Source organism: Molossus molossus, unplaced genomic scaffold (genome assembly GCF_014108415.1).
Source record: "Molossus molossus isolate mMolMol1 unplaced genomic scaffold, mMolMol1.p scaffold_m16_p_5, whole genome shotgun sequence".
NCBI classification, from domain to species: Eukaryota; Metazoa; Chordata; class Mammalia; order Chiroptera; family Molossidae; genus Molossus; species Molossus molossus.
In genome coordinates this window covers 108495578-108515629 of record NW_023425388.1, presented here as the reverse complement: position 1 = coordinate 108515629, position 20052 = coordinate 108495578, and the positions used below count along the sequence as shown (strand labels likewise).

General features: G+C 41.4%; 1 protein-coding gene across 1 annotated transcript in view; it reads left to right on the top strand.

The window, feature by feature from the left end:
* The window catches only part of SLC9A9 (solute carrier family 9 member A9), a 595026-nt gene that overhangs the window by 398882 nt on the left and 176092 nt on the right, over nucleotides 1–20052 (top strand). Inside the window, exon 12 of the mRNA XM_036243492.1 lies at nucleotides 1527–1680. Within this exon, the coding sequence (XP_036099385.1) occupies nucleotides 1527–1680 (154 nt within the window). The remainder of the gene's footprint in view (nucleotides 1–1526; nucleotides 1681–20052) is intronic.

Sequence of the window (20052 nt, the reverse complement as noted above, 5' to 3'; positions counted from 1 at the left end):
TTAAAACATGGGGGAAAACGTTGGTACCTAGACCTAAGCAAAAAATTCTTAGACTTGATTTCAAACACATAATTTATAAAAGCAAAAATCAACAGGCTAGACTTCATCAATAAAAAGCACAAAGTGGGAGGAACTATATATCCATCCAAGGTCTATTATCTAGACTATTTAAAGAACTCTCAAAACTTAATCAAAATCCAACAATCCAATTAGAAAATGAAGTAAAAACATGAAGAGACATTTTACCCAAGAGGATATAAATATAACAAATAAGCACATTAAAAAATTCAGTGTCATCAGTTATTAGGAAAATGCAAATTGAAGCCAAAGAGCTACTACCATGAACCTATCAGAATGGCTAAAATAAAAAAATAGTGACAACACTGAATAAAGGTGAGGATGCAGAGAAGCTGGGTAACACCTTGCTGGTGGGAGTGTGAAATCTACAGCCACTCTGGAAAAGAGTCTGGTAATTTCTTTTAAAAATATAGAAATACCATCTGCCTCAGTGACTGCAATCCTGGACATTTACCTCGGAGAAATGAAAACTTATCTTTACACTCACAGCCGCCTTATTTGTAACAACCTCATTCTGGAAATTACCCAGATGTCCTTCCTTAGGCGGACGGTTAGACAAACTGAAGCCGCCATACCACAGTAATAAAAAGGAACAAATTACTGATATATTTGGCAACCTGGATGAGTATCCAGGGAATTATGCCGGGTGAAAAAAAGCCAATTCCAAAAGGCTACATACTTCATGATTTCATTTATATAGCATTCTTAACACAGTTTTGACCGCTCACAAGTTAACTCGTGTTTTCCTGCCCAAATGTTGTGGACTGCGCACGAGTTAACTCGGGTTTGCACTTGCATTAACTATTTCAGTCTTTGAAACTCAGGGTAATATGAGATTATTGTATTTGTGACTCTTCGCCCTGAGGGTCGAAGTTCGAGCACACCATTCTGTATTCTTGAAGTAGCTAGGGAGTGGACATCTGCTGGTTCAAATGAGTGCAGCTCAGAACCTAACGTGCAAAGTTTGTCCAAAAACGTGCGGTCCCTGGCGTATGTCTTAGAGATTTCTATGCGGTATGCGATGTGTTAAAATGGCAACATTATAGAAATAGAACATTGATTACTGATTGCCAGAAATGGAAGAGGGAGTGTGTAGGAGGGAAGTTGACGTGGTTATAAAAGGACCACATGTGGGATCTGTGTGGTGATGGCAATGCACTGGATCCTGACTGCATCCGTGTCAAGATCCTGGCTGTGATACTGTGTTAACATTGCAGATGCTGCCGTTGGGGGAAGGGCACACAGGAAGTCTGTTATTTCTCACAGCTGCCTGTGAATCTACCACTACATATTTCTAAGTGAAAAGTTAAAGTATAGAAAGTAACTGTGTTTGAAAAGTAATTGTGTTTGTTAGCAAATTATACAGGTAAATTCAGTGAAAGGAGAGGGAGACTTGTGCAGATATTTATTTTCTCTCTCTCTCCTTTCTGTTTGCTTTCTCCCCTCAGGCCTGCGAGGAGCCATCGCGTTCGCCTTGGCCATTCGGGACACGGGCTCGCAGCCCAAGCAGATGATGTTCACGACCACGCTGCTGCTGGTGTTCTTCACGGTCTGGGTGTTCGGCGGAGGGACGACCCCCATGCTGACCTGGCTTCAGATCAGGTGAGTGGCACTGTCTCACGGGCGACGTCCTGAGGGGGCTGGCTGCGCCGTCAGTTGTGGACTTGCTGACTTGGCCGAAAGGTCAGGGGCAGGTCTGTGCACTGGCTCCCTGGGGAGAAGCCCACCGTCAGTCACAGGGTGACATGACCCATCGCCAACCGACTCGACTTTCCCCAGTCCTAGGAATCTCGGGGTGCCGTCTGCCCCGTCTGCTCCTACAAGTGACTGATGTATCTATGCATTCCTCCATTCACACTACGGAGCACACCCTGATATGTTACGGAGTTTGCGACAATGAGTAACGACAGGTCTCGTCCTCAAGATACTCACAGTCCAATAGGATTTACACAGAAAAAGCTGTGGCACCAAGGAGACAGCATGTTTATTTTGTTTTTAATTCCTCGCAGCACCTAAGATAGAACGAGGGACACGGGACACACTGAGACATGCTCGCGAGCCTCAGGTTAGCCAGAGGGAGGCTCCAGACGCGCTCAGACAAAGCAGCTCTGCCAAGGCCTCGGGAAGGGCGGCCAGTCAGTGCTGCCGGAGGGGGCTGCGGCGGGCCTGAGTAGGCGTCTGGCAGGGGGTTTGACAAAAATTCAGAGTTTGTGCCCTGGCCGGTTTGTCTCAGAGGTTAGAGCGTCGGCCTGCGGTCCAGAGAGACCCGGGTTCTGTTCCCGCTAAGGGCACGTGACTCAGTTGCAGTTTGTCCCCGGCCCTGGTTGGTCGTCTGGGTGGCAGCCACTCAATGTGTCCTTTTCACATCGATGTTTCTCTCTCGCTCTCTTGCTCTCTCTCTCTCTCCCTCCTTCCCACTCTATTGGAACAAAAAATGGAAAAATGTCCTCGGGTGAAGATAAAAAAAAAAAAAAGAAAAATTGATTGCTTGTGCCAACTGTGAAAGTGGGTAATTCTATTTTTTAATGCTACCTTTATTTAAGTGTTTCCTTGACAAGGATCCTCTTGTCATATTCCAGCGTGTAATGGTACTTTCAGATGAATCACATTGCATTTCTCATAGCCATGCATGGTGCTCGATCCCAGGATCCCTCCTGGTCCCCGCCGGTTCTCTGTAAGGCAAATCCACACCATATCTGACTAACGGGAAAAGGATCCCTGAGGATCCTTACAGACCAGGACTCTTATTCCAGCACCATACAGTGTCTGGCACGTCATAGGACTGAAAAAACAATTGCTACATGAAAAATTAAATGAATCTAATCACAAATGTAACATTCTTTTGTTACACAGTTACTGATCATTTTCTCTCCATTGGACAAAGCGGAAGCAGATGCAGGGAGTTTAGTTAGGGTGAGACGTTTAGTATAAGAAAAGCTGATGCCTAAACTGGGCCAAGAGCTGTGCATTAAACCAGATTCAGGAAAAGGGGCTTCTGGATGTATTGTGAGCACTGGCTACGCTTTTAAAAGAGCCTCGACAAAAGGTGAATGGAGCGTGTTATGAAACGCTTGTCGAATTATTTTCCAGGCATAAAAAGGTGACCTGCAGTTTCTTTTGCCGTGGCGGCCACCCGCAGGCCCCCAAAGAGCACACACGTTGCGTTAAACCCTACAGGACTGGGTCCCCCGGGAACTGGGAGAGAGCGGTGTGTGCAGATTTCTGAAAATAAAATTCAGCAGGTGGATCCATGCATGGAAAGATTAGGGCTTGGGAAATGAAAACTAGAGGATACCAACCCCCACAAGACAAAGTATCGAATATGCTATCAGGTAACTCAGAATATTCAAAAATTAAAAGGATCTCAACATTTCTTAAAGTAACGCAGATATAACTGTTCCACTGTTATCTTGATCCTGAAGAGGTTGTCCGCAGATCAGTAACAGGTTTATCCTGCAGTGTTTACCCAACTCCCCTACAGTGGTTTCCAAAGGCCCCCGCTGACTTCACCGAGGTGTCCTAGCTTGTGCAGTCTCAGTATCCGCATCAGCAGGGAGAGTGCACATCATAACGGGGCTGTGGGCAGGCTAGAACGGTTACTGAGCTTACGGGACAGGCTAATGAAAGGCAGTGACGCGAGCCACAGCCTCCACGGGAGAGGGGCCTGGAGGTCGACTGAGCCAGTGTTAGGATTGCCTGTGGGGCCACAGCAAGAGGCTCCAGGTCACAGAGATGCCCCAGGGGGGACTGGGTTCGAATGGCCCCAGTGATTCAGTGCCAAGCTTGGCTACCAGCCAGACAGGGAAAGCAATGAAGGCAGGGACTGATGTATTGAAGGAAAGCACCTGGCAGGGCTCCAGTCTCACAGGCCAGGTGGGAATCTCAGCTGGAACTAGAGTTCATCTGAACGCCAGGCAGAAACCCGGTCAGAGAGAACAGAGACCCAGTCACGAGGAAATCAGAGGAAGAAACTAAAGACCCGAGACCCAGGAAGTCCGTGCAGGCCGTCGGGACACGCGCGGCCGGGCAAAGTGAAAGCAGTGGCCGTCAAACCTGAGGGAGCACCAGAACCCGCCGCGGGCCCGTTAGCCCCGCCGCCTGGGCCCTGAGCTCCAGCTGTCTGGGGTCATCGCTACCACACTCCAGGCAGTGCCGCTGCCGCTGCCTCGGGGCCCTGCTTTGAGAACTTGCTGACCCCAGTGGAATTGGGGCTAATGTGAAGTACCCCAGATTGGACTGGGGTTGCCCGGGGTCAGGCACAGGTGAGCGTTCCGTCTGAACTCCTTGGCACCTGGGCTAGAGGGGAGCAGGCGCTGGCTGGGGGAGTAAGGGTCTCTGTGCACTGGGTGGGTGTAGGGGGAGTAGAACATGACACAATACGCCTAAAGGAACGGGACCATATGTTAGCGTGGGACGTACACATACAAAGGAACATACAAGCGTGACATAAACTCGGCTCAGCCATGTTATAATGACACCAGCATATGCTCCACTCCTCTGCCGTGGTTTACAGAACAGTATCCAAGAAATTCTCATCTTTTTCACCCTCCCTCCCCTCTGACAGCTGTCAGTCTGTGCCATGTATCTATGATTCTGTTCCTATTATTGTTCGTTCAATTATTTTGTTGATTAGATTCCACATATAACTAAGATCAAAGTTGTCTATCTTTTACGAGACCTTTTCTGTTTACAGAACAGAGTTTCATTAACCAGCTTCCATATCAGACTCTGCAAAAAAGACCAGAGTATAAGTAATCAGAGCTTTTTCAAACCACAATGTGGAAATGCAAGGGGCAGGAGGCCAGTGGGATGCTGACTGAGCCCAAGCACCCTCGCCGGCTGTGGGATTTGTTTATACACTTACATTGCCTTTCTGTCTTGATTGTTTTGATTCTACGTTTCTTTCCATCTTAAATTATTAGGTATGTAAATTCGAGGTGTTTACTAAAAACTTAAGTTAATTTTTTTCATTCCTATAAAATTTTCCATTTAGTCACAAACTACTAAAGTAGGATTCAGATGCAGCGTTTTATAAGAAAAAAGTTGTATTAGTAATATGAATCACACTTTGATGGAAGTGACTTTGAAACAGCGATGAGAACCTGTATGAAATAACTTCTCCGTTGAGGAAGTCTTGCCTTCAGCACATTCAAACTTCTTGGCCTAAAGCTGCTCTATTTTATTTTTAAAATAATACAATACTTTCATGCAATAATTTCTTGTAAAAGGAAAAAGAAAAAGAAAAAGGTTTCTGGAACCTTCTGTCCTTCCTTCTGTGGAATACGTTCGTACTGGCGGGGAAGAAAACCAACTTCCCGTCTCCAAGGAGGAGCTCTGCTCTTTGCCAGAAAACACAGCTTTGCCGATAGAGGCCAGTAAACCGCATTATCACCACATTGGTACACATGCTTACAAATGAGCCCCAAGACCACAGGGCTGAGCTCTCTGGCAAGGGAATTAATGTGGGCGGTAACCCGGTCCTGGGTTCGGGGCAGGGCACTACTGGCATGACAGTGGAGCCTGTACCACCGTGCAGACCTTTCCGGGGACCCCCAGATGGGCATGCTGGACCCACCTCTTCCTTGCACACCGCAGCGACGCGGAACGTGCGTCCCAGACGCGTGAGAACGTGCCTTCGAGGGAGGTGGCTTCTACGGCTTCCAGATTTGGCTTCTAACATCTCAAACAGTAACAGCCAGCTTTTATCGAGTGCTGTTCTGTGCCAAATGCTAGATAATACACTGCAAGGCACATAACTCTCCTGTGACTCAGCCTTTAAGATACGAAATGGGCATGATAACCGGAGCCACCTCCAGGGTGGGTGAGGCCTGGCAAAGTGACCCAGGGTCACCGCACTGTTGGGCTTCAGAGCCAAACCCCAGCCCAGGCATCGAGTCCAGGGCATGCACCCCCAACTCTTTTGCTACCCTAAAGAAATGAGCTGATTCCTGACGCCCGCAGTCTGTCATCATCAGCACACCCTCTGGGGAGAAGAGATGAGGTTTTGTAACCAAGACGAGCCTGTTAAAAACAAGCATGGGAAATCTTCATCCATAAAGACTAGCTGACTTGCTCCTGCGGCATGGAGGGTCATCGGTGCCCTTTTCCTCTGTGACCCAGAACAGCTGGAGGTAAACGGGGTCAGCCGTGGTCCCAAGTAGCCAGGCGGGGAGGTTTGTTTTCCTCAACAGGAATTTGGAATTATGGGAATTTGTCCCCCTCATACCCATCTCCCAATCTTATTCAGAATCTTAGTCAGCCGGATATTGGCTTCTTTTACAAATCAAACAAGCAAACAAAACACTGTACACACTGGCCTGTGTCCTTTGCAGAGTAACTTTCAGTTAGGGCATTGTCTCCACTAACCATTATTTTAGTTGAATATTTAAATTCTGTTTTTGGTTCATGACCCCTTCCTGTTATATGCCATGCTAGAATTTTGTTTTTTAAATTATTTATACCCACTGGCTACACAGTTTTAAATAATAGCCATGATGAGAATGCACACAGAGATAAACAGAGAACTGTCCTTAGTAATATTTTTAATCTTAAACAACAACAGAGTTAAAAATACCTGCTTACAGACTTCGTTTATTACTGAGGTGAGGATAGGTCAATTCAATACAGCAGAGGAATACATTTAATTAAGCTCCCTCAGTATCTAGCCGCGTTCTGTGTGGTTTCCTTTCGCGTGTCCAGTGTCACAGGTGCTAATGATTGGCTTCAGTGGACTATTAACAGCATGGCAGCATGCACACTTTGGAGGTAGATGGTGTGGATCCCAGCCCTCCTCCCTCTCTTACTAGCTGTGGGACCTTGAACAATAAATTCAATATCTCTATGCCTCAATTATTTTTTATCCTCACCCAAGGATATTTTTCTGTTTATCTTCAAGATAGAGTGGAGGGAGAGAAAGAGAGAGAGAAACATCGATGTGAGATGGACACATTGCTGGTTGCCTCCCACACGACCCCAACCAGGGCCGGGAACAAACTGCAACCAAGGCACATGCCCTTGGCCGGAATCGAACCCTAGACTCATTGTATAAAGAATTTAAGGCACACAGTAAGTACTCAACAGATGTTGCTATAACAATACTCAGATGACCAACTATGAACCTTTTCTTATCCAAACACTCTTTTATAGCCTATGGTGCATGAACACACACACACACACACACACACACACACAGTATTATCAATTAATTGTATTTGTGAAAACATGACTTAGATGAAAAATAAAAAGAAATACTAGTCTTTGGGGAACTTAGTTCATTTTATGTAATAACTAGAGTCATCAATTTTACAGCCAGCTGCTATTTCTGAATTCAAAATGATAAGCTTCTTAAAGAAAATGCTCACGAAAAGCATTATATTCTTTCTAGAACATACTTCTATTTCTTTCTCAATATAATCTCTGCTGAGGATCTTTCTGATATTTAATTAGCACAATTTCATCAATATATATAAATCTTATTATTTTGTATTGATTTCGTACCAATTTGTGTATTTTGTATTTTCTTATCAGTTGACAGGCCTGAGAAATACCCTCTATCATTAAACATAGAAAACCAATGCATTCACCTGAATGTAGTCTCACACTTTATATTTCCCATCCCAACCCCCATTAAAAATTATGTTCTATTTTCCACAGGTTTTTCTAAAAAATGGTTTATAACTCCAAATATTTATTGCTCACATCAATCTATGAGAGATATTGGCTGAGTCTAGTAACCTACTGTTGACCTAAAAGTATCCTAGGTCTACAACCAGTATTAGGAATTAGCAGCTCGTGAACTTCCTTCCTGTGCCATCTGGGCTCGTTCACATTCTTGCTCTGTGTACAGAATCTTTTCAGTTCCAGAGATAACGGTCTTTCTCTTGACAACTACCAGCTGCTTTCCACTCGTCATCTTCTAATTTATCTTCCCCAATACAAGCCTGAGAACATCAATATCAATAGACTTCACTCATTGATTAAGTTTATCAAACAATGAACATTCTGTTCTATTGAAGAGAATTTATTAGCCTGTTATCATGAAGTAGTATCCAATTTAGGTGCTTACTTTAAGTAATAGTTCTATCTTTAGATAATAGATGAAATCTACAAACAGCAATTTTATTTTTTAAATTTTCATTTCAGGATTTTTTTTATGTAGAAAACCATTAGTACTGCAAAACCAATATCTGCAGCAAATGCATCCAATTTATATAGAAAACACTGAATGATAACAGGTAGATTAAACAAAATAAGTTTAAAGTAAGGCTTTACGTATTTTCTGAATGTGATGCAGTGCTCATATTTATAACATTCTCGCAATAACAGAATATTAATTTTGGTTGTCTCACTTCAGAGAACTGCTTTAAAAGTAATGATAGCAAAAGCATTTTACTAAAATAACTGGTTTTTCATACTCAGAAAGTAAGATGCTACCCTCCTGATGGTTAGAAGAAGTTGTGGATGACAGGAACTTGACCCTGGGCATGAATACTCTCAAGCTAAATTAGCCAAACCCTTAGTCCAGAGTAGTCTCCTAACCAGCATCATCAACATCATCTGGGAAGTTGCTAGAAAAGCAGATCCTCGGACCCCACTCCAGACATTCTGATTCAGAAACCCTGGGGGGGAAGCCCAGGATGTGTGTCCTGGCCAGCACTCCAGGGTTCCGGTGCGTGACTGAGTTTGAGAACCAGTGCCTTCGTCTGATAACAGTGCCGGGGATACTGGGCGTATCTTCTTGAAAATCCTGCGCGGAATCCCCAGTGTGTCCTCCGTGCTACTCTTAAACACTTCAACGTTTGTTCCTCTCCATCTAATAATAAAACCCAAGCCAGCTGATCTGTACATTTCTGTCTGAATTAATCCTGGCCACTCATTCCACCGTATGTCACCTGTCAAGATGGAAATGATACTTTAGCCAGAACAATATGAAACGAGACTCCTGATTTTCTCAATGTTCTAAGCACCAACCCTACAGTAACCCCAGCAACGCTCTGAAGCAGGCCAGGGTGAGTGCGTTCTGGACGGAATGGTCCCCACGTCTTTCCCTGTGACTGCAGCTAAGCGCCCGGGGGAGAATACATGTAACAGTCATCTAAGGCTCTTAAAACTTCATGGCTGTAGTTAGATGTCGAAAGGAAACCAGAATTTGGAGTACTGGCATTAATTTTTCATCTTTTCCTTTCTGGCACCTCCTGACCTGGGCTCAAATGCTGTTCAAAGACCAGAACTGCAACAAAGAAGACAGAAAAAGCTGTCTTTCTCTGACACAAAGAACAAGAAAGGGGGCCCCTGTGGATCGGAAGAGTGGGGGAAATATCCCGTGTTTGTTTCCGTTGTTTATTTCGTTCTCTCTCTTCCCGACAGCAGGCGATCCTGAGACAGCGGAGGGACGAGGGCAGCAATAGTGGGCAGGTCCCTGAAAGGCCACATTCTTCCTGGGTGGTAAAATATTAGCTCAAAGTAGACCATGAAAAGTTAAGAATGTATATTATAATTTCTAGATCAAACAATGAAAAATTCTAAACAATGAGGAACAATAGTGAAAAATCCAAAAGATTATATGTAACACACGACAAATAAAAATAATTTCAAAGGAGGTGGGAGAGGGAAAGAATGAGACAACAAACAGGAAAACAGTAAGAAGGTGGTAGATCTAAATCCCAATATATCAACAATTACATTAAATTTAAATGGTATAAGGATATCGATTAAAAGACAGATTATGAAAGTGGATAAAAATAAGACTCAACCAATATATTAATATACTGTCTATAAGAAACACACTTTAAATATAACAATATAGGTAGGTAAAATATAAAAGAAAGAAAAAAGATGTAAAAAACATGTACCAGCCCTGGCCGGTTTGGCTCAGCAGTTAGAGCGTTGGCCAGAGTTCCAGGTTTGATCCCTGCTAAGGGCACATACCTCGGTTGCGGTTCACCCCCAGTCCCGGCTGGGGTGGTGTAGGTGGCAACCACTTGATGTGTCTCTGTCACATAAATGTTTCTCTCTCTCTCTCTTTCTCCCTCTCTCCCTCCTGCTCTATCTGAATATAAATGCAAAAATGTCCTCGCGTGAGGATAAAAAAAAACATATATATATATATATATATTTAAAATATGTACTATTCCAATACTAAACTGAAACTAGATGGTCGTATTAACATCAGATAAACAGTCTTCAGAGCAGGAACATGTCTCAGGGATAAAGAGGACATTGCTTAATCATAAAAGGGTCAACTAACAAGAAGACATGACTGTATAAGATGCATCACATGACTGTATAATATGCAGCACAGCCTTAAAATACATTAAGCAAAAACTTGGAAGTCTGAAAGGAGAAATAGACAAATCCAAACTTACAGCTGAACATTGCAATACTCCTTCCTAAGTAATCAGTATAACAAATAGACAAAAAACCAGCCAGAATATAGAAGAATTGAACAATATAATTAACCAATTGACATTTATAGAACACTCCACCAATAGTAGCATAATAAACATTCTTTTCAAGTGCACACAGATACAAAAAAATAGATAATACCCCATGTCATAAAACAAACCCTACACATATTTAAGAGAATTAAAATCATACATGTGATCTCTGACCATAATGGAATTAAACTGGAAATTGATAACATAAAAAAAATAACTGAAAAATCTCCAAATACTTGAAAACTAAACACAATTCTAAATAATCCATGGTTCAAAGATACAAAGTCAAGGGAAATTAGAAAATATTTTGAAGTAAAGGAAAATGAAAATATAACATCAAAATGTGTAGGATGCAGCTAAAGCAGTGCTCAGAAATAAATATGCAGCACTAAATGCTTATATTAGAAGACAAAGAAATTCTCAAGTCAACAATCAACCTTCCAGGATTAGAAGATTAAGAGGATAAACTAAACCTAAAACAAGCAAAAAGGTGAACACATAATACAATATGCAGATGATGTATTATAGAATCGTGTACCTAAAACCTATATAATTTTATTAACCAATGTCACCCCCAATAAATTCAATTAAAAGTAAATTAATGAAAATAATAAAAAAGCATAATAAAAGATCTGAACAAAAACATCAATGGAATTGATATTAGAAGAATAACAGAAAAAAGTCAATACCCAAATCTAATTTTTTTTGGGAAAAAAAAAAAGTCAATTACATTGATAAATTTTTAGGTAGACCGGAAAGAAAAAAAAAAAAAGATCCAAATCACCAATATAAAAAATGAGAGGAACCCTGGCCGGTTTGGCTCAGTGGTTAGAGCGTCGGCCTGCGGTCGTGAGAGACCCGGGTTTGGTTCCCGCTAAGGGCACGTACCTCTGTTGCAGTTTGTCCCCAGCCCCGGTTGAGGTCATGTGGGTGGCAGCCAGTTGATGTGTCTCTCTCACCTCGATATTTCTCTCTCTCTTCTTCCCTCTCTCTCCCTCCTGCTCTGTCTGAAGATGAATGCAAAAATGTCCTCGGGTGAGGATTAAAAAAAAAAAAAAAGAGGGGAATGTCATGACAGACCTTAGGGACATTGAAAGGATAATTCGGGACTACTCTGAACAACTCTTTACACATAACGTCAACAAAATGGATGAAATGTAACAGTTTTTAGCAAACTGCCAAAAGCCATTCAAGAAGAAATAAACTGATTCATTTTATATATATATAATCATTTTCTATATATATAATCATTTTATGTATATACATTTTATATAAATGAGAGAGAGAGAGAGAGAGAGAGAGAGAGAGAGAAATAGAATTCATAGTTTAAAATCTTCTAAAAAAATTAAACAACAGGCCCAGATTGTTTCACTGGCAAATTCTTCTCTGAGAAATAGCTATAACACTAGTTCTTTTTTTAAAATATGTTTTTATTGATTTTAGAGAGGGAGAGAGAGATAGAAACATTAATGAGAGAGAAACATCCATCAGCCGTGTCCCACACGCCACGTACTGGGGATCGAGCCCCAAACCTGGGCATGTGCCCTGACTGGAATGGAACCTCTTAGTGACCTCTTAGTGCATGGGATGATGCTCAACCAACTGACCCACACTAGCTGGGCTATAACACTAATTCTAAACCATCTTTTCCAAATAATAGAAGAGGAAAGAACATTTACAACTCATTTTAAGAGGCTAGAATTACCTAAATACCAAAGTCAGAAAACAACTTTACGAAAGTAAAACTATAAACCAATATCTTTCATGAGCATAGGTGCAAAGATCCTCAACAAACTAGTAACAAAGCAAATCCAGTAAGGCATAAAAAGACTAACCCCCCTACTATGCGTGCTTGATCCTAGGATGCAAGGCTGGTCCAATACTCAAATATCAATCAATGAAATCTATCACTTTAACAGGTAAAAGGAAAACATTATCATATCAAGTGATGCAGAAAAACATCTGATATAAAGCAATTTTCATTTATGATTTAAAAGAAAACTCTTAGCAAACTTAGAAGAAGAGGGAAACGGTCTTAAAAATAAACTATCTCTACAAAAGCCCAAAGCTAGCATCATATTTACTGATAAAAGACTGAATTCTTTCTTCCCAATCAATATTAGGAGTGAGATAAGAATTCCCAATCACTACTTCTATTAAACATGGTACTAGTAATCCTAGGCAGTGCAGTAAGTCAAGACAAATCAATAAAATTCATACAGACTGAAAAGAAAGAAATATAACTTCCCAATTTATAGATAATATAATTGTCTATATAGGGCCAAGTAATCTAAAAAGAAGAAAAATTTATAGATAATAATAAGTGAGTTTAACTAGGTTCTGTTGTAGACCAACAAGACAGACCAGACTCAGACTTCGAACTGGGTTCAAATTAAGAGAGCTTTATTAGCCGCGCGATGACTGTCCCATCGTACGCAGAGAGAGCAGCCCCGAGCTCAGGGGGAGGGTTGCTTATACAGTTGTCTTAGCCCCTGTTAAGGAATTGGGCGAAGGGTCTGCGAGCAAGCACTCACGCACAGAAGCGGATATCCGTGGTTAGCCATGTGTCTGAGGGTGAGCAGTGCTATTTGCACAGTACAGTGGTCAGCTCTGGCCGATGCCCGTCTCCTTCCCTCCCACCTAGTTCCTGGAATCCTCTGCGGGTCCAGGGCAAGGTCTACCAAGAGGGAAATTTTAACTACAAGTTTTCACAGTACTTTAGCTATATGTTTTTTTGTTTATTGCCCTATTGTCTGTCCTGCACAGTTCTAGATACAAGATCAACCCTCAAAAGTCCAATGTACATGTATTTATATTCTATAAATGAACAATTAGAAACAGAAATTAATTTTTTTAAATGCTAACAACACTCCAAAAAATTTAAATATGTAAGAATATCCAACATGTCACATGCAGGATCTGTATACTGAAAACTACAAAACACCAGTGAAAGAAATCAAGAAAGACCTAAATAAATGGAGAGAAATACTGTTCATGCGTTGAAACACTCAATATAATTAAGATATCGGTAGCCCGTGAATTGTTTCGAAAAGCTAATGCAATTCTAGTCAAAATCTCAGCTGGATACCTTAAAGGTAAAAACTGATTTCTAAATTTAGAAAGAAAATCAAAGGGACTAGAGTAACTAAATCAAAGTTGTAAAAGGAGAATTAAGTTGTAGAACTCACACTGCTTAGTTTGAAGACTTACTATAAATAAAACTGCCAGACCAAGAAATGTGGTGCACATAGATCAGCTGAACAGAAGAGAGTCCAGAAATAGACCCACACAAACACGGCTCATTGATTTTAACAAAGGTGCAAAGGCAATTTCACTGAATAGGGATGTTATTTGCCACACGTGGTATTGGAACAACTGAGGCTCTGTGGTAGGCAGAATTCTGTAACGCCTCCTCCCCTCTGGCATACACGCCTTATGTAACCCTTGGAACTGCAAATCTTACAGATTTTACTCCCATGTTTAGGTTACATTGTATGGCACAGTTGACTTTAAGAAAGGGAAATTATCTGGAGGTGCTGATGTGAGCAGCTTTTATATAACCAGAGAGTTTTCTCTGGCTGGCCACAGAAAAGGAATTCAGAGATTCAGAACGTAAGAAGGACCTGATGCGCCCTCGCTGCTCAAAGGTGGAGGTAGCCCTGTGGTCAGCAATGCCAGCAGGGTCTAGCTGCTGAGAACATCCTTGGCTGACAGCTGACAAAGGAAAAGGGCCAATAGGTCTACAACCAAAAAGATCTGAATTCTACAAACAAGAATGAACTTGAAAGCAGATTTTCCCCCAGAGCCTCCAGACAAGAGCTCAGCCTCCAGACAACCATACTTTGATTTCAGTGCTGTGATACTCTAAGCAAAAGATCCAGTCACATATCTGACCTACAGAACAGTGAGCCAATAATAGGTGTTGTTTACATCTCCAGGGTTGTGGTGATATGCTACACAGCAATGGAAACCTAATACGATATCCATAGACCAAACAATGAACCATGACTTAAACCTCAGCCTTTATGCAAAAATTAACTCAAATTGGATTATAGATCAACATGTATAATATAAAACTTCCAGAAGAAAATGAAGAGATCACAAGTTAGGCAAAGGATTCTTAGAAATTATACCAAAAGCACCATCCATCAAAAAATGATATATTGGACTTCATCAAAATGAAATGTATTTTATATTGCAAAAAACGCAATTAAAAGTCTGAAAATACAAGCTATAGATTCAGAGAGAATATATTGTTGGGGTAAATGCAAAATGGTACATCCAAGCTGTAAATCACTTCAGCAGTTTCTTATAAAGTTAAACATACAATTACTATATGACTCAGCGTTCTCTCTCCTAGACATTTACTCTAGAGCAGTGGTTCTCAACCTTCCTAATGCCGACCCTTTAATACGGCTCCTCATGTTGTATGTGGCGTATCTGCACATGGGCGGACCCGTCTGGAGACGGATAGAGGAGCGGTGTCCCGGTTCCTAAAACCATCGGAAATGTGTTTTCCGATGGTTTCGGGAGACCCCTGTGAAAAGGTCACTCGACCCCCAAAGGGGTTGCAACCCACAGGTTGAGAACTGCTGCTCTAGAGAGTAAAATAGGCATGAATAACAGCATCTGTCTCTGAAGATAAGGTGTGTGAAAATTAAGTGAGAGAATCCATTTCAGATTTGAGCAGTACCACTCATTAAATAACCCCACTTGACTCATAGCTTTGATCAGAAATGTCAGATGCATTTTAATAGCATTTTCAGCATATGTTAAGATAATCACATAGTTTTATCCTCTACTTTATTGATGTGATGAAATATACTGATGGATGTCCTGTTGTTGAATTATCCTTACACTCCCAAGATAGCTATATTTTTTCCTGCAAATTTGTATCTATAATAATAACTGGGGTTAGTCTATAGTTTTCTTTATCTCTTTTCAGGGGAGGGAACTCTTCGAATTGGGTTAAGATATTGTTAAGGCTATGCTATATTCACAATATGAACTAAAGACTTTTCTAATTTTTTATGGTCTGAAAGAGCATACCATAGAAATGATCAAGTCTTTCCCTGGCCATTTTGGCTCAGCTGTGTCATCCTGCAGACCAAAGAGTAGAGGGTTCGAATCTGATCAAGAGCAGATACCTTGGTTGTGGTTTGATCCCAAGCACTGGTTGGGGTCGTGTGGGAGGCAACCAATCTATGTGTCTCTCTCGCATAGATGTTTCTCTCTCTCTCTCTCTCTCTCTCTCTCACCACCCCCTCCAACACTCTATCTGAAAATCAATGGGAAAATATCCTCCGGTGAGGATTAAAAGCAGAAGTGATCAAGTCTTTAAAGGCCAGTTTGAAGTCAGCTGTAAACTATCTGCTTCCTGGAATTATTTTAATGGTAGGTGAGACTCCACGCACCTGTTCAGTGTCACCTATGGTAGCTGGTGTATTCAAGTGTAAAATTATCATCTTGTAGCTCAAAAATGATCAAGTATTGGCAGTTTCTTATGGTTCAGCCTAATACTCAAATGAATATGCCCTTCACCTAGTTTTATCCATTGTTAATAAGTTTCCCATTTTGCTTCCTTGCCTTTCTCTCCATCCGTATTATCACATATTAAATATGTGGGCACTTTTTCTTTTTCACTGAATTATTTAAATATAAGAGCAGACATCATACACTTCTTATCTAAATCCTGAAGTATGCAGAAAATAAGGACATCTTCTTAGATAACCAAAATACCATTACTGTGCCTAAAAATATTAAAGACAATTAAGAGTTTCATCAGTACATATTTATATTTTCCTGATTATTACAAACAATATTGTATTAATGTTTTTAAATTCAGGCTCAAGTTTACATAATGCATCTGGTAAATTTGTTTTAAATCCCTTTAAATCATTTTTTCCTCCTTTATTCCCCCCTGACATTTATTTTTAGAAGAAACCAGGTCAATTATTTTGCACACTGTTCTACATTCTGGATTTGTTTGTTTCCTTATAGTATCAATTAATATATTCTTCTCTCTGTTATAGTCCCTGTAAACTGGAAATTAGGTCGAGGCTTGAAATTCAGGTTGAACATTTTTGGCAAGAATATCCACTTATCCTTAATAAGGTGTATTTCATATCATCAAGCACAAAAGATCAGGTTGTCCTACTATCAGTGATACTAAGTTTGTTCATATGGTTACGATGGTAATCTCCATTGTAATGGTATAGTTTTACCTTTGTAGTTAGTGTTTAACCTATGGGGCAATGTTGGAGGGCTGTGTGAATATCCTGTTTCCAACAGTCTTTTACCCACTGTGGTTAGCATCCACTGATGACCCTTGTGTGGTCCAATGACCACATTTAAGATGACTCTGTTTTGATTTCTCTTAGATAATTTTTTGAGAGTTTCGTACTTCACCAAAGGATTACAATTTTTATCACTTTTAGTTGTTTATTACTAATTTATCAAATTATGAAGTTATAACCTGTACAAATTCTATTTTTTAATATGTTTTTATTGATTTTAGAGAGAGAGGAAGGAAGAGGGAGAAAGAGATAGAAACACTGATGTGAGAGAGAAATATCAATTGACTGCCTCATGCACACCCCCTACGGGGGATCAAACTTGCAACCTGGGCACATGCCTTGACCATGAATCGAACCAGCAACTTTCTGGTGCATGGGACCATGCTCAACTACTGAGTCACGTCAGCCAGGGCAATATAATTGTATTTTTTAAATATAAGATTTTCTTTGTGATCAAGTGAGTGGCTGTATGTTCCACGGACATGAAAACAGTATATTTGCTGTTTTTAAGAAAAAAGTTCTAAATGTGATTATGTTACTCAAATTCCTTGTATTTTTACCTATAGTTTTACTAGACCTCAGATTCTGAAAGAGGTCATTGAATCACCCACTATAGTTTCTTTATAATCTAGGTGTTTCCGTCTAATGTGACATAGTCTTTTGTACCTATTTGGCATGCCGTGTGTGGTGATCATGGGATGCTAGCTAGAGATGCTTCAGCTTGGCTTCTGCATTTGTCGGGTATGCGTTTCTCATCCCAGAAATAAAACTTAAAATGGTCATATCCTTCTTATATGTTTGTGCCCCTTTCCTAGCCTCAGTCCTGGGAATGTGGAACCCTAAAATCAGAGGACAGCAATATAGAAAAGTCACCTTTATAAGCCCGAAACAGCCCCCCCCACACACACACCTCATCTAGTCATAAGTGAACAGTGAGCTAGTGTTGCTTGAAATAGATTCAGTGTTTAGATCAGCATCATTTAATTCCCTGGGGTCATTCACTTCTCTTCAGAAAATGTCTTATTTTTTAATCTATTATAATCTTTTACCTGCTAGTATGCGTTTTAAACCTTAATGAAATGGTTTAAGAAAATTACTGTGTAAAATCCAAAGAACTGCAATAAAATTCTCATTTTGCATTTTACCCCACAGATCAATTACACAGCCAAAATATGAAACTTAAACCGGAGGTTTTAAAAACAAGTGCGTTTTCTGTCACGTAGATTCACTTTAGGAAATTGCTTGAGAGAAGAAATTGTCGGCTAGAGGCACGATATGCTTCAGCGCAGACGTCGCTGTGCTGGGCAGGGGAGGGGGTGGAAGCAGGGCAGCTCCTCCTCCCCTCCGAGCGCGGGGTTCGCAGTGTGGGGTTCGCAGTGCGGAGGAGCGGGCCAGGCGTCAACAGCACCCAGGCTTGGAGATGATCATTTAAAAGCATCTCAACAGTTAGCTTCTCAGTGACACTGGCCGCTTTTTTTCTTATTTTTTTCAGGATTCAATTTGACATCAGGGCTCAACTCATGTCCCCTCTAAGCCCTTTCTCCTCACCCACAGCACCCCCAGCACCCACACGAGTCCTCCCCAAGCAAGAGCTCCAGGTGCACTGCTGGGCATGGGTTTGTTTGGTCAGCCCACTCGGGGGCCACACAGCTGGGGTCTCCTCACGTCCCTGGGGCAGGACCCCGGGGCTCTGCCTGCAGCCTTCGTCCAAGTGGGCTGCAGCCTATTCTGGTCCAGACATCAAAGTCGCCCCACCCTTTTCCTTTGACTGGCTGTCGGGGTCTGTTCATTCATCCGCGCACTCGTCATTTCAGTGGGCTTCTCAAAGGAAGGAGAGAAACTGTGTATGTTTAAAACAGCAATTCTATTTCTCATTGACCATTCCAGGCATTTAAGCAGATGTTTAATTTTTATGAAGAAAAGTAATATGTGCTTGTTACGTAAAGTCAAGAAACTAAAAGTTCATTTCAAAAATAAAATTCACCTGACGTCCTTTTACACAGAGATAATTACTATTTACAGTTTAGTGCATTTTTCTATATACTTTTTCAGCAATCAAAAAGAATTTTTTTACAAAATTCAGATATTAAGCTATATAATTTACTTAAAAATATAGCATGAGAACTTTAAAATTTTATTAGCCTTCCTTAAAATTACATTTTCAAGGGCTGAATAACTAAATTATATGAATATACCAAAATTGCTTATTTAAATTGTCCTTAGAATATATTAGAACTAGATTTTAAACTATTATCAAGGATATTGTGATTATTTCATCCATATATACAAAATTTTGTGTCTCATTATTTTCTCAGAATAGGTTCCTAAAATGGGATTAAGGAGTCAAAGTGTTGAATCTTTCTTAAAGCTCTGATTTATTTTGCCAAACTACTTTCTACTAAGGCTGAGTTCATTTAAACACCAGCAAGGCAATCTGTTTTTTCTTAGTGACTTTCCAGCCTGTTTCTTATAGTCTAAGATTGTTGCATGTTTTTGAGGTTCTGGAAAACTTTGTCCTGATGCCAGAAACTCATTCCTTCTCGGTCTTTAGGAAGGCGTCCCTTTTTCCTCATTCTGTAGGACATCTTGAAAAACTCTGCTGATCTTCTTGTCTTGGCTTGTATTGGAACATAGAGAACTCTTTCCAGACCAGTGCGGTCGGGCCCTGGCTCCCCTCAATGCCCATCTTGTTCACCACTTTCTCTCCTTGGAGTCATGCTAAAGCCAGTTTGCAACAGTTGCAACCTAGGCCGAGGGTCAGACAGTGGTCCTGAAGGCCTGCCCTCCTGTGTACAGACTTCTCTGTTGTCTGCGCTGCTTCCCGGCCTCTGGACCAATACGGTGCTCGACTCCGGACATCTCCCCATCTTCACCCTGAGCAGCCGCTGTAAGCGTGGGACATATACCCCAACGCAATGTGTCAGTGCAAATACCAGCCTCTGGCGCCTCCTTTCCTCCTTCATTCAGTATTTACCGAGCTTCTAGTCTGTGTCAGCCACTGGATAGAGCATGACATTAACGAGGCAAAAGTCCCTGCCTCCACCTTTGTTGTGTTCCTTTTTGCCATCTTTGTCGTGTTCCTCCTCTGGTTTACACAGGTTCTCTAAATGGCAGGGAGCGGGGCTACCGTGTGTCTGCTGCCCTGCACGCGGGCAAGGCTGTGTTACCCACGAACAGGGCTGCGTTACCCACGAACAGGGCTGCGTTACCCATGAACAGGCTGCGTTACCCATGAAAGGGGT